At 39.4% G+C, this 24,852-nt stretch overlaps 1 protein-coding gene across 3 annotated transcripts in view; it reads right to left on the bottom strand.

The window, feature by feature from the left end:
• The window catches only part of Magi3 (membrane associated guanylate kinase, WW and PDZ domain containing 3), a 203,992-nt gene that overhangs the window by 13,941 nt on the left and 165,199 nt on the right, over positions 1 to 24,852 (bottom strand). For 2 of the 3 annotated variants that reach the window (XM_027393848.2, XM_027393846.2), the window contains exons 13-19: positions 22,858 to 22,949; positions 21,658 to 21,850; positions 16,746 to 16,925; positions 11,014 to 11,199; positions 3,149 to 3,251; positions 2,308 to 2,434; positions 1,435 to 1,578 (exon numbers count right to left, since the gene is read on the bottom strand). In XM_027393848.2, coding sequence (XP_027249649.1) covers positions 1,435 to 1,578; positions 2,308 to 2,434; positions 3,149 to 3,251; positions 11,014 to 11,199; positions 16,746 to 16,925; positions 21,658 to 21,850; positions 22,858 to 22,949 — 1,025 coding nt within the window. The remainder of the gene's footprint in view (positions 1 to 1,434; positions 1,579 to 2,307; positions 2,435 to 3,148; positions 3,252 to 11,013; positions 11,200 to 16,745; positions 16,926 to 21,657; positions 21,851 to 22,857; positions 22,950 to 24,852) is intronic. The other variant, XM_027393847.2, reaches the window with a different exon arrangement.

Here is a 24,852-nt window from a genome sequence, read left to right as displayed (position 1 = left end):
AGCAACCTCTCTCCTCCATCCATCTATCTGCACACTGCATGTAGACACATCTTAGCAGCATGCTTTTCTGAAAAAAAAAAATTGGCTCAAAAGCCAACAGTGACTTTCCACTTCCCAGAACCTCCATACTGATAACCCACCCTCCTTTCATCACTTCATTTCTCTCCACGCCTCTGTACACATGCTAAATAACTACATCACTCAGCCACACAGACTTCCCTGTTGTGTGGTACCATTCATTTCACCCCATTGTTAATTCTTCAACTCGGAGAGCTGCTCAGCCTCTTCCTGAATTGTACTTATCTTAAAGCACCAGTCACTTTCTCTGACCTTGTACATATGCCTGGTCATTCTGCGGAAGGATTTGTATCATCCTCTCACCAATTCATTTAACACCATGCATAAAGTCTTGGTTAAGGCAAATACTCAAAACTGGTTTTGAAACAAATGATGGATATGAAGCAGTAATGTGGAAAATGAAAAGCTGCAATCACCCAGAAGCCATTTTTGTTTCTGAGACGAGGTCTACTCATGTAGCCGATGCTGGCATCAAACTTGCTGTGGTAGCTGAGAATGACCTTGAACTCATGACCCTTCTGTCTATACTTGGCAAGTGTGAAATTACTCAGTTTTTATGTGGTATTAGGGATTGAACCCAAGTCTATACTAAGCAAACACACTACCAACTGAGCTACTCTGATTGTTAGACTTAAGAATAATTTTGTCTTACTATTTGCTCAGTTAAAAAGATTCTTTTGCCCTGATGCCTGATGACAGATAGAGGAAACCCAAAGTTCTCTTATAAGAGAACTAAATGTCTAGAACTTAAAATTTTAGTGATAATTAGTGAATTAACTAGTTTTAAAAAATTAAGCCCCAAAATTATTAAAATTCTTCTTTAACATCCAGAGGAGGAGAAAAACAAAACAAAACAAAAAGCAGTTATATAAGCCATTTAGTGCCCCACACAATGGTTTTACAGGGTTGAGAAAGCCTATGATAGAATAGTACAGATGTGAATTCTGGTCTCTCTAATAATCATAAAGTTTGGCAAGGCTGGGATTTTTGGCTTCTATAGGGAACTAAGTGGAAAAAATTTCCTGGGCTTATTATGTCTTGGAAGAAATTGGGGAGTCTTTTTTTTTTATTCTGTTGTCCTCAAGACTTTTAATAAGATGGAAGTGTATTTGATTTATGAATCCATCTGCCCTGTATGCTGACTGTACAAGAACTAATTTCTCTTACATACACAAAGAAACCATCAATCTGTGAAACCCTGGGTGGCTAGAAAAGCACAGCAGCAGCATGTGGCTGCTTTCAGGTAAAACCCATTTCTTAGATGCAGGAGGTTTCTGCATTCTCTCTAAAGCAATTAGTTTTAGAAGCTTCTAGTCTAGAGCCAGAAGCAAAGGTTGCAAATGGAAGCCGACTCACGTGAATTCTGCCGTCTTTGATGGCAGGGCCATCCTCAGCGAGGCGAAGGATGAACAGCCCCATATTGTACTCCTTCCCTCCTCGAAGGCTGAACCCAAAGCCTCGAGGGCCCCTTTCCAGCTCCACTGGGTAACAGCCAAGGCCCTGAAGGAAAGAAGCATGACCGAACGTTGTTATGCACTGCTTTCACTACATCTTGAAGAGAATTTGCTTTTATGGGTAAGAGAAATGATATATGTTCTTGGAATGCATTTCTGTGTTGTCAGGAAGGAATGCTAGTTTGAGCTGCTGCTTAAGTTTTATAAGTTCAAATTAAATTCATTTGAAGATTATGTGGTCTTCTAGTTGGTCAATGTATAATATGACAATTAGAGAACAGAATTTTTAAAATTGTAATCAAAAATTAACTTCAAGAAGATTTTTATAAATTTCCCTGAAAAATAAGCTCCCTCCTTTTTTTTTTTTGTTTTTTGTTTTTTGTTTTTTGTTTTGTTTTTCGAGACAGGGTTTCTCTGTGCTACTTTGGAGCCTGTCCTGGAACTCTGTAAACCAGGCTGGTCTTGAACTCACAGATACGAATCTGCCTCTGCCTTGCCAGTGCTGGGATTAAAGGCGTGCACCACCAACACCTGGCTAAAAGCTCCCCTCCCTCCTTTAATTAGCTACAATACTGTGCACTTGTACATATTCAGCCTAGGTTCAAATTTCTCCCTTTACAGGGTAAATTTTTATCTCCACACCCTCTTGTATGGCAGGATGAATTCTAACCCTATTAGCAGCTGTGTAAAAATTAGTAATTTTGGAAGCAAATGTATCCAAACAGATTTGCAATAAAAACACCAATGTGATACAGCAATCCAAAAACCCGAGTACCTGATTGTGCCGACTTCCCACAACTGAAATCACTGCAGTGTCAGACTGGGCGACATGCTTATGGTCAGACCACGAATGTCTGTAGGAACTGCAGATCTCTTTCCCAATTTCACCTTCTAGGGCAATTCTGTGGGAGAAACCAAGTCATGTTCTGCACCAAGAAAATGAAAAACAGTCTAAAAGGAAAAGAAGATTAATATCTCTTCTCAAAGCTGAGCCTTGACATCCTCCATCCTCACAAGATGCTGTAGACAGACTATCTCTAGAGCCAGAACTGCTAGAAAAAAAGACTGCTCATTCTCTCTAGAGCAGCTTAAAGTCTGTGAACATTATCCCCACTTCCTTCAGTGGTGTCTTGATGGAGTTGCTCTCAAAGCTGCACTCAAAATAACCAAATGTGGAGCAGATATGGTAACCCTGTTGCCATGAGAAATGGACCTCTTGAAGCTCCAAGACCTGGGGAGATGCTGAATTTCTGGAAACCTAGTTTTTCTTTTATGACTAGTACTTGTAATAACAGGAAAGAAATATGTACAAATTACTGCCCAAGTGTCAGGCAGTGCAAGAAGACTAATTCAGGTGGGGCTAGGCCTTCCCCTATTGAAGCGATTACCAAGAGAAGCAGAGTCAGTTGCTGGTGTCAGGCTGACTCACTCACTGTGCTGTGCCTGGGATGGAGGCTGGGAAGAGGGGTGAACAGCACTATGAAGCACTGTGAAGGTGAAATACACAACAGTTTTCTTTCTGACTTGGCTTTCTGGCTTATGCATTACTGCCTGGTAGTGGGACAGTGAAAAGCAGGAAGATGAGAAAAAAACCCAAAACCTGAGAATAGCCACACCTGTCCCCAGGTATGTGATTGGCCTGTGCCTGTCCCATGGGCCTGTGCTGCAGCGCTGGGCTTTGCCTGGCTGAGTTTGTTCCTGATGGTGGACCATGATGCTCTGTTCAAATGAGAAAACAACAGAAATCAGAAAATATGAAGACCAAGTTGATCTTTAAGTAAACAATAATAATGGTTACAGGTTCCCATCTTTAGGGTTTTCACAGAACTGTACTGTTATGCCCTGGAGTTGAAACAGTAATGTCTTTCCTCCACTGGCTTTAAGTAACATGTTTCAAGAGAATAGGAGCCATTTCTTATTCCTATTTTCACCCCTGTCTGTCTCTTCCATACTATGAAAATCAGCACACATTCAACCATATCTGTGTAGACGACAGAGCTCCGGGAGCTACTGTTCAGCCCATTCTCTAAGTTTTCAGAGCACTTTTTTTTTTGTTGTTCCTGACAGTGCTAAGTCTCAGGATGCTGGAGCACAGAGGCTGCTCTGCAAACTATACACATCTTGGAACTTGCATTTTAAAATAGGAAATTATTCTACCTGACACTGAGAATCAAAGATCACAAAGTCACCTAGAGTTTTGAAAGAAATGTTTATAAAGAGTTCCTGGTTCCTGGTTCCTGTTTCCTTCCTTCCTTCCTTCCTTCCTTCCTTCCTTCCTTCCTTCCTTCCTTCTTCTTCCTCCCTCCCTCCCTCCCTCCCTCCCTCCCTCCCTCCCTCCCTCCCTCCCCCCTCCCTCCCTCCCTCCTTCCTTCCTTCCTTCCTTTCTTTCTTGACAGGGTTTCTCTGTGGCTTTTGGAGGCTGTCCTGGAACTAGCTCTTGTAGACCAGTATGGTCTCACACTCACAGAGATCCACCTGCCTCTGCCTCCCAAGTGCTGGGATTAAAGGCGTTTGCCACCAACACCCGGCTGGTTCTTGTTTTCTAAGAGCACAAATGAGAGAGAAGAGAGAGAGAGAGAGAGAGAGAGAGAGAGAGAGAGAGAGAGAGAGAGAGAGAGAGAGAGAGAGAGAGAGAGAGAGAGGAGAGAGGGAGGAGAGAGAGGAGAGAGAGGAGAGAGAAGAAAGAGAAGAAAGAAGAGAGAGAGAAGTATTTGTGTCCCTGTCATTCTTAATCGTTTGGAAGACTGACTGCAGAGCCAACCAAGGCTTACATCCAAAACTAGATGGATGTTCTGGGAGATGACACTCAAAAGGGAATCTTTATCTTTATTGTCTTCTTCATCATTATTAGCAGCAAAATGATGTCTCACCTGGAATTGCATTCTCTTCAAGTATATATTTAGAAACAATTATCTAAAAATGTTCAATATGGAGGCTGTTTTAGATTAGATCAACATAAACTGATAAATGAAGTTTGGAGTATAATGGAGATAAAACCTGATGTTATAAGGGATGGAAATGGTAGGAAAATTTATATGCAGGAGTAGAAACTTCAGGCTTTATAAGTCACTATTCTTGGATTCTATTTCTATAACTTGAATTGTTTCCCTTCAAAGCTGTATTTAAGAATGTCTCATGCTGGGCAATGGTGGCTCACACCTTTAATCTGATCACTCAAGAAGCAGAGGCAGGAAGATCTCTGAGTTCAGGGCCCCTGGTTTACAGAGTGAGTTCCAGAACAGCCAGGGCTACACAGAGAAAGCCTGTCTCAAACAAAACAAAACAAAAGAATGTCTTGCAACTAGAAGTTAAGAATACTCCTAAAAGAACAGGCAAGAAGGTAAGTGAAGACAGAAAGGGAACATGGTGAAGTCTGGGCTGCAGCAATTCTACTCCTGCTTTGCTGTGGGGCTTGTGCTGACACAGCCCACTAAGTGTGGATGAATGGGACCAAGTCTTGGAGCAGGCCTTGACTTCAAAGGCAAGTACCCCAAGAGGGAAAATGGAGAGGAGTAGGCTATCAACCTCTTTCTTTGTATTGAATGTGCTTCTTTTTTATAGTGCAGTAGCCACAAAATTTAATGGGTTTAATGGGTTGCAATTGGACCTCCTAAATTTTTCAAAATATGAAAAAAAATTATTTAGCTTTTGAGACAAGATGTCATGTAGCACAGGCTACGCTTGAAATTGCTATGTAGTGGAGGGTGACCTTGAACTTTGACCTCCAGTGTTCACCTCCTGAGTTCTGAGATCCTATACCCAGTTTATGTGGTACTGAATTTGAACCCAGGATTTACGCAAGCTAGGCAAGCATTCTGTCAACTGAACTACATTCCCAGCATTTTAAAATTCTTTTCTTTTTTCTCTTTTAATTTTTAGTTTATTTTTTTTACTTTTTGAGATTATAATTACAGTTCTTCCTTCCCTTCAATATATATGCCTCCTTATTCTTTCACCTTCTTTTTCTTTCTTATTACATGCATGTATTATATGTTTATACCTATATGGCTCTCTAATTGGATGTAAGAGCCATTCAACAAGAGGGAAACCATAAATCTTACTGAAAACCTAGCTAAGTACTCAGTGCTAGTGAAGTTATGGTTATTGGAGGAGAATCTACATCCACTAATTAATAAAAGAACATAATCCCTAACAATAATCAAAACATTTGTCCTTAAACCTACAGATAAGGAAACTTCTTTGCCACAGATGGAGACTACTACAGAAAACAACAACCAATCAAAATGCAGAACTGTGGAACCCAGTCAGTGAATGCATCTACAGAACACTCCTGCACCAAAGGCTCAGGAAAAGGGGTAGAAAGTTTGTAAAAGCCAGAGGATCAGAGTTTGCTGTGAGATTGTGTCTCCTAGGAATGTCATAAGCTACACCCATAACGTCTTACCAGAGTGACTGCCCAAATGTGAGCTGAACAAGGATGACAGCAGTGTGCCGAAGTGGACTGGGGAAAAGCTAATGAGGCCTCAACCCTACACAAAGATCTATAAGCAACTGAGATTCTGGAAGAGGGAACAATAGTCTTCCCCAGGGAGAGTATACCCAGCGGTCAGCTCTGAAAACATACATACAAGTAACATTATACAGACTAAGCACGTTATATCTAATATAACTTGTTTGTCTTGTCATCAATTTGGACTTCCCTTGGCTCCTGGGCCTCTAGTTTTAATATAAACAATGAAACAGAAACAGGCCAACTATCTTGCTTTAAGTCTTAAGGTAAACTTTTTGTCATGTATGAGACACTAACCAAGTTTGTCCCTGGACACAAGCCTTTATAGTTCATCTCTTATTCAAAGTATTACTTTGTGAAATCCTTCTGGCTCCATATGCATACTGATCAGAGTGTTTCTACAATGTTGACCACACTGTGTGAGAGGTGGATAAACACCTTTCCTGTTAGATTATGATCTCTTTGATTATAGGAATCACACCCCTATCTTTGTATTCCTGTCCCCTCTGGAAATTTCTGTCAGTCCTTCTACTTTTCCTTACTGGGTATGCCACTTTCTACTTACCTGTCTCTAAACTTGAGAGCCCTTTATAGAGCTGAAATAAATCTCTTCTTGTCATTATAAATTCATAGTTTCTATCTGGGGGGTGAAAACTGATGGGAAAATTATATCTATCAGCATGATGACAGGGAGATACTTATATCTTTATAAGAGTCCAACACAGGTGTGAGAATTTTTTTTCTATTACAGATAGTTAATCTGACAAGGACCCTTATTTTCTGAACCCCTCTTCTTTTGTGTTAAGTAGACAATTATGTCAGATTGGAAAGTCAAGCTCCCACCAATAGGATGAGATGCAGTTACCACCTATATCAGGGTAAAAGGCCACTTTTGGCTAGTGTGCATGTTAGGATAGTTTGGATTTTGGTGGGTGCTTTTTGCAAAAAAATTGCCTTGCTGAATTATTTTTGCTTTGTTTGTGTGTCCCTTTTGTGAGACAATGAGAATATTCTTTTCCCATATAGATGCATTTTTGTCTTTCCTAATTTCATGAGTGATGATTATATAACATCAGAATGGGGCAGTCTATTAAACAAGCTGACCATTTTCAAATTTTCTTCCATCTTTTCTTTTTCTTCCAGAGACACAGTGTTTATCATCCTGGCTGTCCTAGAACTCTTTCTTTAGACAAGGCTGGCCTCCAACTTAGAGAGATCCACCTGTGCCTCCTGAGTGCTGGGATTAAAGGCATGTACCACCAGCACCAAAATGTACCATTAAGTTGGTGTTTCTTTTTAAATATGGTGCTGGGGTTAAATCTAGGGTCTCATGTATGCTAGGCATGTCCTCTACCACTCAGCTGTGTTTGCAGCCCTGGTGCTCACATTTTAATTTACATAGTTTTTATTGTCTTCATCGGAGTTATGTGAAATTTTCTACTACACATAATCTTCCACCCACATATGCTAGATGACTTCTTAATGTTTTATTATGAATTAGAAGCTATTCTATGTCTCAGCCTTAAATGTTCATTCCATGATGTCAAACAGGCCCATGTTCTCTTTGAATTTTGTCTAAAAATTTCCCAAGTAGTAAATAAATGGATTAAGTATGTCTTTCTTCCAATAAGTATTAAGACTTTTGCTAGAGTTTCTATAAGTACCAAAGAAAAACTATACTGTCAGACACTAAATAGAAAACGCACAATTAAACTATAGCAGCCAGTATTACGGTGGGTTCAGAGAATGTTCTCAAATGTTTTTTTTAAATTTTATTTATTTATTATGTATACAACATTCTGCTTCCATGGATATCTGCACACCAGAAGAGGGCACCAGATCTCATAATGGATGGTTGTGAGCCACCATGTGGTTGCTGGGAATTGAACTCGGGACCTCTGGAAGAGCAGTCAGTGCTCTTAACCTCTGAGCCATCTCTCCAGCCCCTCTCAAATGTTTTATAGAAACATAAAAGATAATCTGAAAAACTAAAGAGCTCTCCCACTCTGTTAGGTGGAATAACAATATTTAATCATCTAAATTATCTCAAAGCTAGTATGTATATTTTAAAATATATTTTAGTAAAAGTGATTTTTTGAGAATCTTAATTATTTGCTAAAAGATTTTATATAGGAATGTCCTTTGAATATTGTAATATTTTTGAATAGGTATGACCCCTATGGTAGTTTGAATGTATTTGGTCCCCCTAAGCTCACAGGGAGTAGCACTATTAGGAGGTGTGGCCTTGTTGGAGGAGGCTGGGTGACAAACACTTTTAAACCAGACATTGAAGTTGGAAAGCACATCTTTAATCTGGGTCACACCTTCTGTTGGAAGTGTGTCACTGTGGGGATGGGCTTTGAGGTCTTTTTCTCAAGCTTCACTCAGTGTTGACAGTTAACTTCCTGCTGCCTTCTGGTCAAGATGTAGCCAGCACCACATCTGCCTGCATGCTGCCATGCTCCCCATCATGATGTTAATGAATTGAACCTCTGAAACTGTAAGCCATCACTTCAATTGAATGTTTTTGTATTTTGTAAGAGTTGCTGTGGTCATGGTGTCTCTTCACAACAATAGTAAAATCTAACTAAGACAGCCCCCAGACTCATTTGTTTGAATGCTTCGCCCATAGGGAGTGGCACTATTAGGAGTTGTGGCCTTGGAGTAGGTGTGGCTTTGTTGGATGAAGTGTGTCCCTGTGGAAGTGTGCTTTGATGACTTATGTGCTCAAGCTACAACCAGTGTGGCACACAGTCTACTTCCTGTTGCCTGGGATCAAGACAAAGAATAGAACTCTCAGCTACCTCTCCGCCACATCTGCTTGGATGCTGCTATGCTTTACTGCCATGATAATAATGGACTAAACCTCTGAACTCTAAGCCTGCACCAATTAAATGTTTTCCTTTCTAAGAGTTGCTGTGAAGAAAAAAAAAGAGTTGCTATGGTCATGGTGTCTGACTCTTCGAAGCAATAAAACCCTAAGACAAATATCTAGTTTACTTGAGGAAGAGAAAGGTTGCTTTGCCCTATCAGATATACAGGGCAACAAATTTGATGTCATTCCAGTATACATTCTTGGTAGCAGTGGTAATTTATGTTCACTCTTAAACAGGACTTGACACAACATTAGGAATCAATTTTGGGGGAAAAGTTTTCTATATAGTAAGCAGAAACTACCAGGCACAGCCAATTTCTATACCAACCTTAAGACCAAATTAGTGTAGAGGCCGAGGTGCTGGAGGCAATGGAAGGGGTGTACACAGGTCCAAGTCATGGCTATTGACAGTTTGCTATATGACACATGGCACTCGCCTTGTCACTTCTTTGGTAAAGTAGGCACAGATATTAAATAACACCTTGCAAAGGGAAGATGAAAGGATGGAGGAGACACAATGTCCTTCTAGGTAACAACCCTTTCCTACTTGGAGTGAAGGGTTTGGGGTAAGCAGGAGACAGGTATCAGATAGGAGGCCATGTAGCCTGGAGGAATGATGTGAAAACAGTTTCTGAAAACAGCTTGCAGTCCCTAGCACTTAGTGCCACTGCACACACAACTCTGCAATGCTATTCTGTGGCACTGACTTTTGCTTTACAATTTGAGTCACAAATGTTATGGAAAGAAGATTCGTGAATAAATACTAACCACAGTACCTTGGACAGAAAGATTTATATAATACCTTAAAGGTAAAAACTTGAGAGTAGTCCAGTAAGAACAAAAAAGCAAGGCAATCATGAGAAATGCACCTGGGAGTGGTGGCATGACTAAAGTTCTAGTTCTAGGAAACTGAGTCGGGAGGGTCACTGGACACCAGGAGTCTGAGACCAGACCAGACAACACAGCAAGATGCTGTGGGGGTGGGGGTTACAAAACACCTGGAAATTGACCTTAGGATCACAGGGGAAAACTGGAACATAAATAAAAGTATGGGAACCCCTAATTGCTATCTCTCTTCTCTTGACAGTACTGGGATCCAACCCAGGGTCTTATCATATTAGGCAAGAGTTCCACCCCTGGGCCACATTCCCAAGGTCTGAGGAAATTTTATATGAAAGATGGACCTTCATAACTCTGCTTTTTTATTCCCCTCATTAACACTACAAAATCAAGCAAGTGAGATGAGCATTACATAGTGGTTACTTAGTAATTCATAAAGAACGCAGACTGGTTCAAAATGGTTCCTAAGGAGAAATGCCTAATGACTGAAAGGCAGCTTTAGAGCAAGGCCAGATAGTATTTTAGACCACCAGTATGTGTTCTGTGCCCTATTTAGGAGCCACTCCTACACGATCCATCAGTCCTGTTCACACAGCAGCTGCCCAGAACAAAGCTCTGCTTCTAAGGAGGGCACACCATGGCATGGACCTGACATCAACAGCAATTCCCTCTGAACACTTTAAAGGGTCCTTTCACTCAAGTCAAGACTTAAGACATTAATTAAGAAAAGATCTGAGCGGTATTATCAATTTTCACTTCTAGATGCTTGCTTCTTCAGCACATAAATGAATGGCCACCACACACTAACTTACTTTTCTTGAGTAGTTAACAACTTTATAACAAACTGTCTTGTAAGATATGAAATGAAAAAGGCAAAGAATGAGACTATAGGGCATATAAACACCTCTCACACTCTGTGCTTGTACTGTGTGGTGGTTTGCATGAAGGTGGCTCCCACAGGCTCATATGCTTGAATGGTTGGTCCCTAGTTAATGGAACTATTTGGGCAGAATTGGAAGGAGTGGGTTTGCTGGAGTAGGTGTGACCTTATTTGAGCTTTCAAACCCCATACCAGGCCCATTCTTTGCCTGCAACATATATATCAGGTGTAAGCCCTCAGCTTACTGCTCTACTGCCTGCCTGCCTGCCTCTGTGCTTCCCTATAACATGTTCCTAGGCAAGCTCTCAAATAAATGCTTCCTTTTATAAGTTGCCTTGGTCATGGTGTCTGTTCACAGTAATAGAACAGTAACTGAGACATCAGCTTGGGGAAGGCAGGGTGGCCACTTCCTCACCTTCTTCAGCAATGACTGTAAGTGTGACAGTGACTCCGGCATCTTTGATCAGCTGAACGATATTATCATGAGACAGGTCAACGATGGACTGCCCATTCACTGCAGAGATGTGATCTCCAACTTTAAGTTTTCCACAACGATCAGCAGGACTTCCCTCTATGACTCGGCCAATTTTATGAGGAATAACTGTGGGAAGAACCCCAGGTTTTCCAATTATTTAAGATACTTGCTAGTGATGGACTTGTCATCATCATTATTTAAGTATCATTATCCTGTCCAAATCACCTCCCACTGACCACACCCATTTACTAGAAACCTTTTTTCATTGTTTTCTTTTTCCTTTTTTGCTTTGTTTTTGTTTTTTTGGTTGCTGTTTTTTTCGAAAGCAACTGACTTTATTGACCTAAAAAGCTTTACTAGGACAGTGACTGTTCTGGAAAGAGAGAAAAGAGAGAAAAGAGAGGGGAAGAGAGGAGGAGGGAGAGGGGTAGGGGTATGGGGAGAGGGAGGGGAGGGAGAGAGAGAGAGAGGAGAGAGAGAGAGAGAGAGAGAGAGAGAGAGAGAGAGAGAGAGAGAGAGAGAGAGAGAGAGAGCAAGAACACTCCTGGTCTCCTTGGAGTTCAGAAGAGGGCGTCAGATCTCCTGGAACTAGAATTACAGATGACTGTATGGCGCCATGTAGGTGCTGGGAAGAGAACCAGGATCCTCAAGTGCTCTCTCTTAACCTTTGAGCCATCTTCACAGCCCCTCTTTCACCTTTCTTAAAGCACAAGGTCAAATATCACACAGGACTCGTTAAAGCCTCTTTCTTCCAGCTTGCTCCAGGAATCATCAATCTTCCACCAAACTCTTGCTGGTTTTCCTCCTGGTGTTCTTGGGAGGTCTGTATCTTATCAGACGTAGTCTGTAGCTCTCACTCCAGTATGCGCTCTTCCTGTTACTCAGCTGTTCCCACCTACATCTTTTTCCTCTTTTTATAACAGGATCCTCATTTTCTTAGCTAAGGGCCACTATTGGCTATGAGGACTATATCAGTTTTTTAAAAAGAAACTTATTTTAGAAATAAGATCCCCTGGCTTTGCTGGAAGGGCAGTGACTCCAAATGCAAGTCCAATTTTATGCATAGGACTTGGTAATTGGTTAGAAAACCAGGTACAATGAAATAAATGACCGACCTCTAAAATGAATCATATTTTTACATAAAAATTAATTTGTGGGCTGGGAAGAAGACTCAGTTAGTAGAATACTTGCTTTGCAAATATGAGGATTGCAGTTCAATCCCCAGAATCTACACACAAGTGGGCATAGGGGTACATGACTATAATCCCAGTCCTCAGGTAGGATCCTAGGACTAGCTGGCCAGCCAGCCTAGTTTAACTGGTGATCTCCAGGCCAATGGGAGACCCTGTCTGAAAAAGAAGTGAGTTGTCCTCCAGCTCCCACACACACATGCCCACATGTATACATACATAGGCATCCTATCAACACACATACACACTGGCATAAAATTAATCTGTGTCAGAATCATCTTAAAATTCAAACATTGTAAGATGAGACTAGAGGCTGCTCCGACTATTTGGCTTTCCTCATTGCACAAAGCTATGACTACCACACAGACAGACAAGCAGTGCAGCTCTATTGAAGTTCTGGCTTAGTGTATAAGGTTGCCTTCCAGACAGACAGGGGGTGGGGCAAAATGCTGTCACAGCTTATGACAAGTCCCCAGGCATTCAGGTCATCTTGTCAAAAAAGGTATTATCCAGTGTGCAATAAATGGTATTTGTACTAGGAAACAATACTCCATTCTCTGAGAATTTCCTAGTCTAGGTCAATAAAGTTACCAGGCACTTGGGCTCCTCATGACTACTGACTGATAATAATAATGATAGTATTTTTAGATGGCACTGTGATTTAGGTTTAATTTCTTGAGTAAAACACTCCTTATCAGTATTTCTGAATCATAGCTGAGAGTGTCCTGTAGATATTCAACAGACTTTCATTTTGACTGGGAAAGTTACTCTTGGTCATGATTTATGTCCTTGACTCTGTTAGAATTATGCAATAGAGTTTATTTTTAAATGGGGACAATTAGTGTTGGAAACAAGTGTCTTTTAGCACTGAATGAAATCAAGTACTTAGGAGTCCATTTTCCTTACAAATAGAATAATTAGAAAAATGTCAGTGTAGTATGGGCCATGTTCTTCTCTACCAGGTATTCTGAGCTCGTTCACTAACAGTATAACAGGTGGCACATCAGAAGCGTGGCATATTATATGGTGGCCCTGTTGTGATCTCCTAAATCAATACCTTAGTTCTACTTCTCAGAAAAGATTTATTCATGCATAGTGTTCATTCTAAAACCTCTGAGAAGAAATCATTCAGCTCCTTGACATACTGGAAGGTTTGTTCAAACTTGGGAAAGCATCAAACAGAATTAATCTCTGAAATCTCAGTGGTTCCCTTTCTTACAGTGTGAGCAGAACAGCAGCAAAGTATTACAGAATGGTGGTATGCAACTTCCCACAGAGCTTGTCTGGGTGATGTAGGGTGGAAGTGGCCAGATTCTTAATGTCTGGGCACTTAAGAGTGGAGCCACCAAAGCAACTAGAACCAACAGGCCACCTAAAAGGTCACACCTAAAAGGAACATTCTGATGGACTGGGAAGTTTGTCCTGGTATTTCCTCAGAGTGCACACAGCTGCAAGTCTTGTCTTATTTTTGTTGGTAGATAGTCTATGGACATCTACCATAAAGCCTCCTTTTTCATTTCTATCTACATTCGTCTCTAGCCTCAATCTGTCTCACAGTCTAACACGTCCAGCTGTTTAGGTCAGGTTAGTACTCTTAAACATTTATCTTCAGTAAAAGAAAAGACCACAACTGGAAATGTCCTTTGCAAGCAGAACTGAAAAGCAATGACAATAGTAACAGTAACACCTGTGAAGTACTGGCAATGCAAAAGGAGAGTTTCCCTGTAGCTACAATAGGGCCTTTGCTAAGTATACACTCAGCACTGAGGCTCACTGTGAGGGTGCTGACCAGGACCTCCTGATCTCAGATGAAGTCAAAAGTAGGGAATCTTACAATTTCACAACTGACACCAGAGATGTTACTAGGAACTCCTTTTTGAGACATGTATCACTAGAACACACATTTACTAGAAGAAAAAAGTGATCCGTGTTGAACAGGGTTCTGAGACAGGTCCATAAAAAGGAACAAGTACAGATAGGTTTTCTGCCTTTCCACATTACATACTCCCTTATAAAGCACACCTCTGTTACTGACTGCATTACTGCTCGGCCTCTGTGAGTGAAAGCTCTTCATTTACACTTACCCCAGGATTCTTCTCTCTGAATGAGACAAATGGTGTTCTAGGTGGAATGATCCAGGACCCAGCATTTGTGAGATTATTATCTAGCAGTTAAATGAAATTACCAATTCTGATTTGTATCTTGACTAAAAAGCCTTGTGTACTTATGAAAAACATACCAACCACCTGGGCCTAATTTATGTTCACATTGATAATTAATGAGCTGCAAACACTCATTTCCTGCCACATGTTAGTTTTGCCTGTATCATACATTTGAATTGTGTTTTCACACCTTATTATTAAGCATTGATAAAAATTTTTAAAGGTTCTCTAATAGAGAAGGTTTTGGGGTACATGTATACTGCAAAGTCCCAGTGGCTCTAAGGCTGAGCCAGGAAGATCTCTTATGCCCACAAGTTCAGGAATAGCCTAGACAACATTAGAAGATACTGTCTCAATAACAACTTCTCCTCCCTTCAAACAATAGGCCAGAGCCTGTGGCAATCAATGTTTTAGGTAAGATGATAATAACAATAGCAGTACTAACCACAATAAGCCACAGCAGCTACCATGGGCTCTACATGGCATCTACATGTTTTTTTGTTGTTTGTTGTTGTTGTTTTTTGAGACAGGATTTCTCTGTGTAGCTATGTCTGTCCTGAAACTGGCTCTGTAGATAAGGCTGACCCTTATCTTTCTCAGAGATCCACCTCCTTGGAGTGTTGGGATCAAAGTCATGGAACACTATTGCCAGGCAACATGCAATACTCAAACTCAATGATAAATCATACAATTATGTTAGCACCATCCTTAGTTTACAGAGGAAACCACAGCTCTTGTAGAATAAGTAACCTGTCCCAGGATAAACAGAATAGGCTTGAATCCAAGTTTGTCTTATTATGAAGCCTAAGAAGTTAATGATAACCATCTTATTCAGAGGTCAAATGCAACTTCTTACTGAATTCACCTATATTGCTTTGTTTTACAGTAAACACTAGATTCTCATTATTTTTTTGCAGAGATAAGAAGAGAGCATCTTTAACATAAAATGGTCTGGGCTTATCACATAATATAAAATCTTTTCTTACTTTTATTAGCCTGAATGTCTGGGATTAGATAAAATGACCAATATGATTATTTTTAATAGTTATTTGTTTTTAACAGTCTGATTTCCAATAATACAACATCAAAATCATCTTTTCTTTTGTATTTCTGACACAGGCCACATATTCATCTTCACGGCATCAGTGACAGTTCTAGTTCCAAGTGTTACCATAGCAACTGCTTTTGGAAAATGGAACTAGTATCAGTGAGCTGTGACCTGACACTACAGTAATAACTCACCCCATCACAGTAGCTTTTTCCTTTACATGTATGTATTAATTGTAGCAAGATTTTTACAAGTTATGACATGTTTTCTTTTACTTTTTTTTAAACTAAGGTCTTATACACCATTTAGTTTAATAGGATCTCCCACCCAAGATATACCCAAGATATAATCAAATTCACTAGCAAAGGATAGAATATTCTAATGTAGTCATGGATTTTTATTGATTTGACTTAGAAAAATAATTATTAGATAAACATAACACAAATATCAGTGTGCTGGTTCTTATCTAATCAATTAAATTTCATAATCATAGGATTCTAATTTTTTGAAACATAAAGATAGGACAGACATTTTAATGTGCTGAATCATAACAGTCTTATGCTTACTAGGTTACCTCCTTCTATATATATATATATATATATATTATATATATATGAATACATATATTCATCCATCTCAGATGCAAAATTTTGTTAACACTGGTTCAAGTTATTCATTTTTAAATGTTCCAACAAAATTTTACCTCTTAATGAAATATATATGAAAGGCAGGGATGCCTCTTTTCATTCAACAAGAATGCTTTCTAGTTGGAATACAATTGTTATTAAGCAACATAAAATAACTAAGGCATAATTGGGTCAAGAGTTTCTATTTCTCAGTTTTACTTTTTCTCAACTGTTCCCAAAATTTAATTCATTTCTATTTTTACCATTTCTAATTTGGAAAATCTGTACCTGCCAAACTTAAAAGTTATTATTTAAAAAAAATTAAGTTGTATCTTTCTCTAAAGCCATAAAGTTAGGTCCCTGGCAATTTCCATATTTCCTTAGTATAACCTTGGTGAAAACTGAGACTTACTTTATGGCATTTGAGATGCCTGAAAAATCTGAAGGCTAGAAGGTTTGGTTTAGATGAACTATTTTTGAAATTAAAGATTCGCCGCCCCCCCACCCCCCACAGACAGACACACAAAGGATTCACTACATTAAAAAGATATATCTCTAAGAAAATTTGTACATAGGTCTTAACTCATTTCATAATTCAGGGAAATTGGACATTCAGGGAGGGACAACAGAATACAGTAGCCCTTACCTCCAGGAGGTGGCTTGCTTTTAGAGGTGAGAATGACAAAACCAAACCCTTCATTTTCCTTTCTCTGTAAGATAACATCATAGGCCTCCTGGGCAGGCCTGGCTGGGAGCTCTGCCCGATTCAGTCGGGGGGATCCATTCTGTGTGAAGGTTTGTGGGCTGTCATCCTCAGGTTGTTTCTCTGTAATGAACATCAGCAGTTTTAATATTTATGGAAAATAGTTTATACTAGGTAAGTATTTTGGTGCTGAGATAATAAAAGAAAATTTAATTTCTAATAACATAAAGAATAGAAATGTAGCATGTTGCCTCTCCTCTCTGGGAATCTTGGGCACAATCAAAGTACAGATGTAGGCAATAGGGATGTATCTGACTTCCTAAACACTTAAAATATACAACAGATAAAATACATATGATCCAATGTTATTTCATGTTTGAGAAACTTCCTTAAAATTTCCATGAGCTTAGACAGTTAAAAAGAATTGTTGAGGCAGCCAGTTAGCTCAGTGGGTAAAAGTACATCATCAACATGCATATAATAAATTAGTAAAACAAAAAAGTTAAAAAACCAAATTATTGGAATTGCTTTAGTTCTGTGAAGATTATAAAGTTTTAACAAAAGTAGATGATATAAGAGACACAGTAAACTTCCTTTTAAAATTAACTGTAATTTTAAATGCTCGGTGATTAATGTTCACAAATGTCTCTGGAGGTGAATGCTGCCCCAAACCATTTGCAATCTGAACAGGATATTTCATATATAGGTGTTTTATAATTGACGCTTTCTGATTGAGCTGCTCAGTGGAGTTCATCACAGTACCCCATAGATAACAAGCTGTGCTTGTGAATGGCAGACTCTCCTGGGTATAAGTTAGCCTATGGCCTTTTGCTGCTATTCGAGGATAAACAAGACCTAGAGAGTGAAATGGGAGCTTTAATTGATTTGGGGTGGGGGGACAGATGGAAAGGATAAACCTTTGTGTGCTAATTTGGTCAGTCATCACTAATATCCCAATGTACTACATTTGTTTAAGACATAGTTATAAATCCTCTTTAAGCTCTAAATTTGCTTGATGTTAAGAATGTTTTTGCTATTCAGAATACAGTTAGTTAGTTAGTAAATAAAGTGCCTGGACCATACTGGAGAGGCAGAGACAGGCAGATCCTTGGGGCTTGCCCACCTAGTTTATATACAGAAAGTTCCAGGCCAATGAAATAGCCTGTCTCAAAAACAAACAAACAAACAAATAAATAAATCAAATGATCCTTTAGGAATGACCACCAACACTGTCCTCTCTGTGCACATGCTGCCCCTTCCCCTGCAGACATAAGCACATAGATACAATTTTAAAAGAGTATGTTTTAGAATCTCAACATTAAATACCAACACCCAGTCATTACTGAGAAAGCAGAGGCAGGGTTCTTTTTACCACTGGAATGTGTTAGCCAATCTCTAACAACACTAAATTACTATAAAACCCCATGGCTTTCCCTGGGATATTTCTCAGGTTTTCACTAAATACAGGCATGCTCTAACTCCAGCACAACCAAAGTGAAACAACATTGCATGAAAATCTGTATGAAGGGGGAATTGCCATCCCGGACTTCAAGCTCTACTATAGAGCTATAGTAATGAAAACAGCTTGGTATTGGCATAAAAAAAGACAGGTGTACCAATGGAATCGAATCAAAGACCCACACACCAATGAACACCTAATTTTTTGACAAAGAAGCTAAAAATATAAAATGGAAAAAAGAAAATATAATCAATAAATGGTGCTGGTATAACTGGCTTTCAACATGTAATAGAATGCAAATAGATCCATATCTATTGCTGTGAACAAAATTCAAGTCCAAAAGGATCAAAGACCTCAATATAAATCCATCCGCACTGAAGCTCACAGAAGAAAAGGTGGGAAATACATTTGAACACATATGCACAGGAGACCATTTCCTAAACAGAACACCAGTAGCACAGACTCTGAGAGCAACAATTAATAAATGGGACCTCCTGAAACTGAGAAGCTTCTGTAAAACAACTCGGTCAACAAGACAAAACGGCTCCCTACAGAATGAGAAAAGATCTTCACCAACCCCACATCTGACAGAGGGCTGATCTCCAAAATACACAAAGAACTCAAGAAACTAGAAATCAAACTACTAAATAATCTAATCAAAAAATGGTTTACAGATCTAAATAGAGAATTCTCAACAGAACAATCTCAAATGGCAGAAAGACACTTAAGGAAATGCTCAACAATCTTAGTCATCAGAGAAATGCAAATCAAAACCACTCTGAGATTCCATTTTACACTGATCAGAATGGCTAAAATCAAAAACACTAATGACAGCTTATCCTGGAGAGGATGTGGAGAAAGGGGAACACTTTTCCATTGCTGGTGGGAGTGCAAACTTGTACAGCCGTTGTGAAAATCAGTGTGTTGATTTCTCAGAAAATTAGGGATCAACCTACTTCAAGACTCTGCAATACCTGTTGGGCATGCACCTGAAGGAGGCACATTCACACCATAAGGTTATTTGCTCAACTGTGTTCATAGCAACATTATTTATAATAATAGCCAGATCTTGGAAATAGTCTAGATGCCTCTCAATTGAAGAACGTGGTATATTTACATAATGAAGTACTACACAGTGGTGAGAAACAATGACATCCTAAAACTTGCAGGCAAATGGGCAGAACTAGAAAAAAAGCCATCCTAAATGAGGTAACCCAGAACCAGAAAGACACATATAGTATCTATTCACTCATAAGTGGATACCAGAAGTAAAAGAAAAGATAACTAGCCTATAATCCATAACCCCCGAGAAGCTTGAACCCTCTTCCAGAAACAGATGGAAGCAGATGCAGAAATCCACACTAACCAATGGGCCAAGCTCCTGGAGTACAATCAAAGTGAGGGAGGAGCAAAAATATGAAAAAAGGAGTCAAGACCATGATGGGGAAACCCACAGAATCAGCTGACCTGAGATAGTAAGAGATCACTGACTTCTGTCTGACAAATGGGGAATCTGCATAAAACCAAACTAGACTTTCTTAATATAGGTGACAATGGGGTGACTGGGACAATATATGAGGCCACTGGCAGTGGGTCCAAGACCTAACACTAATGTACAAACTGACTTAGTGGAGCCCATTCTGTATGGAGAGATACCTCGCTCAGCCTAGACACAGGGGTGTGGGGGTGGAGAGGTGCCTTGGTCCTGCTTCAACGAGATGATGGGACAAACTTAGTAGACTTCCTGTGGGAGGCCTCACCCTCTCCATGGAGCAGATGGGAGGAGGGGGGAGTGGAAGGAGTGGGAGGAAAGGAGGGAGGAGGAACTGGGATTGGAATGTAAAAAATAAATTAATAAAAATAAATAAATAATTAAATTTTTTTTAAAAAGAAAATCTGTATGAATCTCCAGTGCACTGTTATTTACAAAGGCAGTCCTCTTGTGGTATTGCTGAAAAAAAAGTGATATTAAATACAAAGGTATTGGTAAGAAACCATGAGAGCTGTTCATATTCTATTGTCATGGTTTAGACTCTGGGCTCTGGATTTAATCCTAGACCCATTATTTATTGTTTGTGAACCTTTCTGTGGGTGACTGTACATGACAATAATTACATCATAGTGTCTGGGGGTCCAAATAAACTGATGTATCTGATACATAGTAAGCACCAGTAAGTGTTAAATTATATCACACCAAAACTTTCTTTTTCAGTGTGTGTATATGTGTGTGTGTAACATGAAAAATAAATGACCCAGTGACTGGTATTGGGGTTCAAACTTCAAGCTGAATATCAGAAAAGCAAAGCAGCTAGTCACTAGCTTCTACCTCAGGCCTCTATCTCAGGCTGAATGGACTGATCCTGTCTTTACGTGCTCTCACCAAGCCTCAGACTGGAATCTCTCCTCAGGGTAGCTGGAGAATGAATGCCTCATACTGAATACTGAAGATCCCTCTATCTTTTATACCCCTCTAGTGTTGGGATTAAAGGTGTGTGATCTGTTACTCTTTTAGACTGATTCAATCTCATGTATCCCTGAGTGGCCTTGAACCGGAAAGATCTGTCTACCTCTTAATCCTGAGTCCTAGGATTAAAGGTGTGCAACATCACCTCCTATCTTCCGGCTGCTGGGATTAAAGGTGTGTACCTGGCTTCCATGGCTTGTGGCTAACTTTGCTTTCTGAATCCTCAGGCAAGCTTTAATAAATCATAAATAATATATCACTACAGGTATGTATACACATGCTTGCACAAATGGAGGCTGGAGAAAAAACATCGTATGTACTCACCAATTAGGCTAGACTGTCTCACCAGCAAGCCCAGGGGATCTTCCTGTCTCTGCCTCCCCAGCAATAGGATTATAAGCCATGTTGCCATGCTTGCCTTTTTACAAGGCTGTTATTTTAAGTAAATGCCAACTTGCCTGGCTCTTTATGGGGCTATGGGGATCAAATAAACTCAGGTCTTCATGCTTCTAAGGTCAAGAACTTTACTGAGTTATTTTTCCAGGCCCTAGACCAAAACTTTATAATGAGAAGCATTCTACTTCTTGTGAATATTTGGGATTTCACCATGATCAAGCCTTTGACATATTCAGGTAGGGGCTATCTTGGTATGATGAAAGCAATATTTAAAAAAAAAACATTTAAACTGATACTCCCATTTACAGTAATATATTGATAAAATTGATTAATATGATAATATAACTTAATGTAGCAACCTAAAATTTATTTTTACTTTGAAAATATTTCTGGATCCTTTACACTTCAAAGCTTTCTGCTGAGCCCTGAATTATCCCAAATGGGTCAACATTCACACTGCAGAATATTGTAAAACATACTATAAAATCAGAGCAAGTGGATCCTTAACTTTTTAGTGATGAAAGAGTTTTACACACCTCCATAGAAGATCTTTCTCCTGACAGTTAGTAACACATGGCCATTTCGAGCGGCAGTGGTCATTAAGTCCAAAACTTGCTTGTGTGATTTTCCTTTAACAGGAATCCCATCAATACACATCAATTCATCAGCAGCACGAAGCCGACCATCCTTTTCAGCTGCTCCCAGGGGAATAATGGCCCCAATATATATCTGTAAGATAGCAAAGCATAGGTTGGTCTATGCAGTTCACTAAGATCAGCTGAAGAGTTCATCTATGAACTCTTATTATTTCAGAAAAGTGGCATTTTAAAAAGCATATATTCTCCAAAGTGGTACTTCAAATACCCACACTTTATTATTTAATTCTAGATCTTCAGGTTTGAGCACAAGGAAGAAAATATAAAGCTGCCTAAGAACTTAAAAAGCACCCCCAAGTTCTCCATTACAATGTAACAAAATGCTAAAAAATTAAAAAAAAAATACCAAAGAGAAAGATGTTCTACAATTATTGACAGCGACCAGGGTCATTCTTATTATTCTCCCATATTATTATGACCAACAATACAAGTTTAGGGTATATAACCAAGAAATAGTTCTTGTTCCTAAACTGTTGGAGGGAGCAGGGAGGATGAAGGTCATTGGCATCTTGTGGGAAGACCCAGTTTATTTTGCTCTCCAGCAGTTAGGGCCCTCAGCGATGGCACTCTTCATGAGTTATGGAACCTTTGGAGCTTTGCAAGAGGAAGTGCATCACTGGGAGCAGGTTCTGAGAATTTATACCCATGCCTCACTTCCAGTTCATGTAGATGGAAATGTGATCTCTCAGCTTCCTGCTCTGACCACCTGGTCCATGCCTTCCTGCCATTACAGACTGTCCTATAGAATCATATGCCAAATAAATTTTCCCTTCTCAATTGCTTTGATCATGGCACTTTATCAGAGTAACAAAAGTAACTACTACAATCTAAATTCTACCAAATCTCCACTTAAGAATATTAACTAGAGCAGCAAGCTGGGTGTGATGGTCACACCTTTAATCTCAGAAAGAAAGGGAGGCAGTTGCAGGTTGATCTCTGTGACTCTGAGGCCAGCTTGGTCTACCTAAGGAGTTCCAGGTCAGACAGGCTACATAATATGACAATCTCTCAAAAAAACCCAAACTCAAAACAAAAACCAAACAAAATCAGGAGCATCAATATCCCAAAGTTTACACTTACAGACTGGTCAGGTCCATCTCCTCCCAGTACCCTGAAGCCAAACCCTGATTCTTGTTTCCGAAGAAAAACATCCAGATCTTTGGTGTTTGGTGCTAAAGAAAGTAAGAATATGTAACTATAATTTATTCTAAATAGATTAAAGTAAAATAAAGCTCAATATTTAATAGAAAAATACTATAGAGCATTCAAAAAACTATAATTGCAGAAATGATGTGTGAAAATTTATGTGAGTATAAGGAAATTCAAATGTTAAAACTGTGTCAAGAGCAATTAGGTTACCTACCACACTCCCATCCTCTTATTACTTCACTGACACTAACTTCTAATGCTGTCCAATCAATATTACATTAAGTTCAGACATATCCAACTGATTGTGCAAATAATAAGTTAACATTTGAGCAAGGTTCTTTAAATCCTTGGAAAAGAGAGCCCCAAATGCCTTATTTCTACTCTTAAGGGAATAACTTTGCCTAAGAAAAGTATTTTATGGGAATTATTTACTTAGACTAAATGTACAAAATGCTAGTATTTTCAAAGATAAAGAGAAACAGGCATGTAATACCTCTTAATGATCCCATTTTCTAGGTGGGTAAACTGAGGGCCTGAATAACTCACCTGATGTCTTGCAGTGACTTGTAGAGCTAAGATTTAAACCCAGCTTCACTCCCCAGATGCCAAGCTTACCCCCACAATCCTGTCCCCAAGGAGCTGGTTGCAGTAATAAGAACATGAAATCAGGAAAATCTATTTCATGCCTAAGACTTTGTCTCTGGGAAAATATTAGCTTTAATTATAAGTAATATACATTTATTAAAAAGAAAAAAGTAGGGAAATTTCTAGGAAACTACATAAAAAGTAAGTGAAATATGGTGTAGGGTAATTTCCTGGCAATTCTTTGGAAGCAACATCTTTTGATAAATACTTCCCACCAGAGTCACAGGAACTTTTGGGGTAGAGGCGTGTGGCTAAGTGGTGGAATGTGTGCTCAGTAGGAGTGGGCTGGCAAGATGGCTTAGTGGGTCACTTGCTGTGGAACAAGAAGAAGTGGTGGGAGAACTGAGAAAAGAAAACCAACTCCACAAAGTTGTCCTCTGACCTCCATACCCACATGTATCTGTGGCGTGTATGTACTCATACACACATCGTACACACATACACACACAGTAATAATAAACTCAATTTAAGAAAGAAAAGAGAAATCATGAGTCAAACACACTTGTTTTATATTAGGGCCCAATGGCAATGAGGTGTTTCTACCAATATTAAGAATGTATCAGACTATGAGTATACAGACTGAAGGAAGGGGTACTACACAGAGCTGTATTAATTAAATTATTGCCTTGCTATGCTTATACCTGGTCTGATTCTCACCTTTCTGAATATGGCCAACAAATGTTAAGATAAAGATGTACACCTAGTTATATAAGCATGAAGTCAGTTATATGTACTATTTCCATTTGTGTATGCCTTTTACAGAGCAGATACAGTTCTATTTCTTAAAAACAAGTTTTCAAAAATTAAACCTAAATAAACAGAAAATTTTACTTCAGAAAATATTTATAACCAGTAACTAAATTACTGTTAAAGGATACTTAGTGTTAAAGGATACTTCTTTTTTTCATTTTCATTTTTGTTTTCCGAGACAGGGTTTCTCTGTGTAAGCCTGGCTGTCCTGGAACTCACTCTGTAAATCAGGCTGGCCTCAAACTCCCAGACATCTTACCTGCCTCTGCCTCTGCCTTCTGAGTGCTGGGGTTAAAGGCATGCGCCACCACCGGGAAATACTTTTTAACTGTGTACTTTCTCTTCTCCTCTCAGTTGGCTCCTTTAACAAGTCCACTATGGTTTCCTTTTCTTATTGCACACCACTTGATCAGCCTTCACCCGCTAGCCAGAAAAATCTTTCTAACACACAAACCCTATTTTCCCTACAGCTCAACATATTCTGTGGTTCTGTTTTATGCACCCATACTTCCTCATCTGCGGTCTACAGTC

The sequence above is a fragment of the Cricetulus griseus genome, assembly GCF_003668045.3.
Source record: "Cricetulus griseus strain 17A/GY chromosome 1 unlocalized genomic scaffold, alternate assembly CriGri-PICRH-1.0 chr1_0, whole genome shotgun sequence".
Taxonomy (NCBI): Eukaryota; Metazoa; Chordata; class Mammalia; order Rodentia; family Cricetidae; genus Cricetulus; species Cricetulus griseus.
The sequence above is the reverse complement of the archived record's forward strand: the minus strand, read 5'-3'. Positions and strand labels throughout refer to the sequence as shown.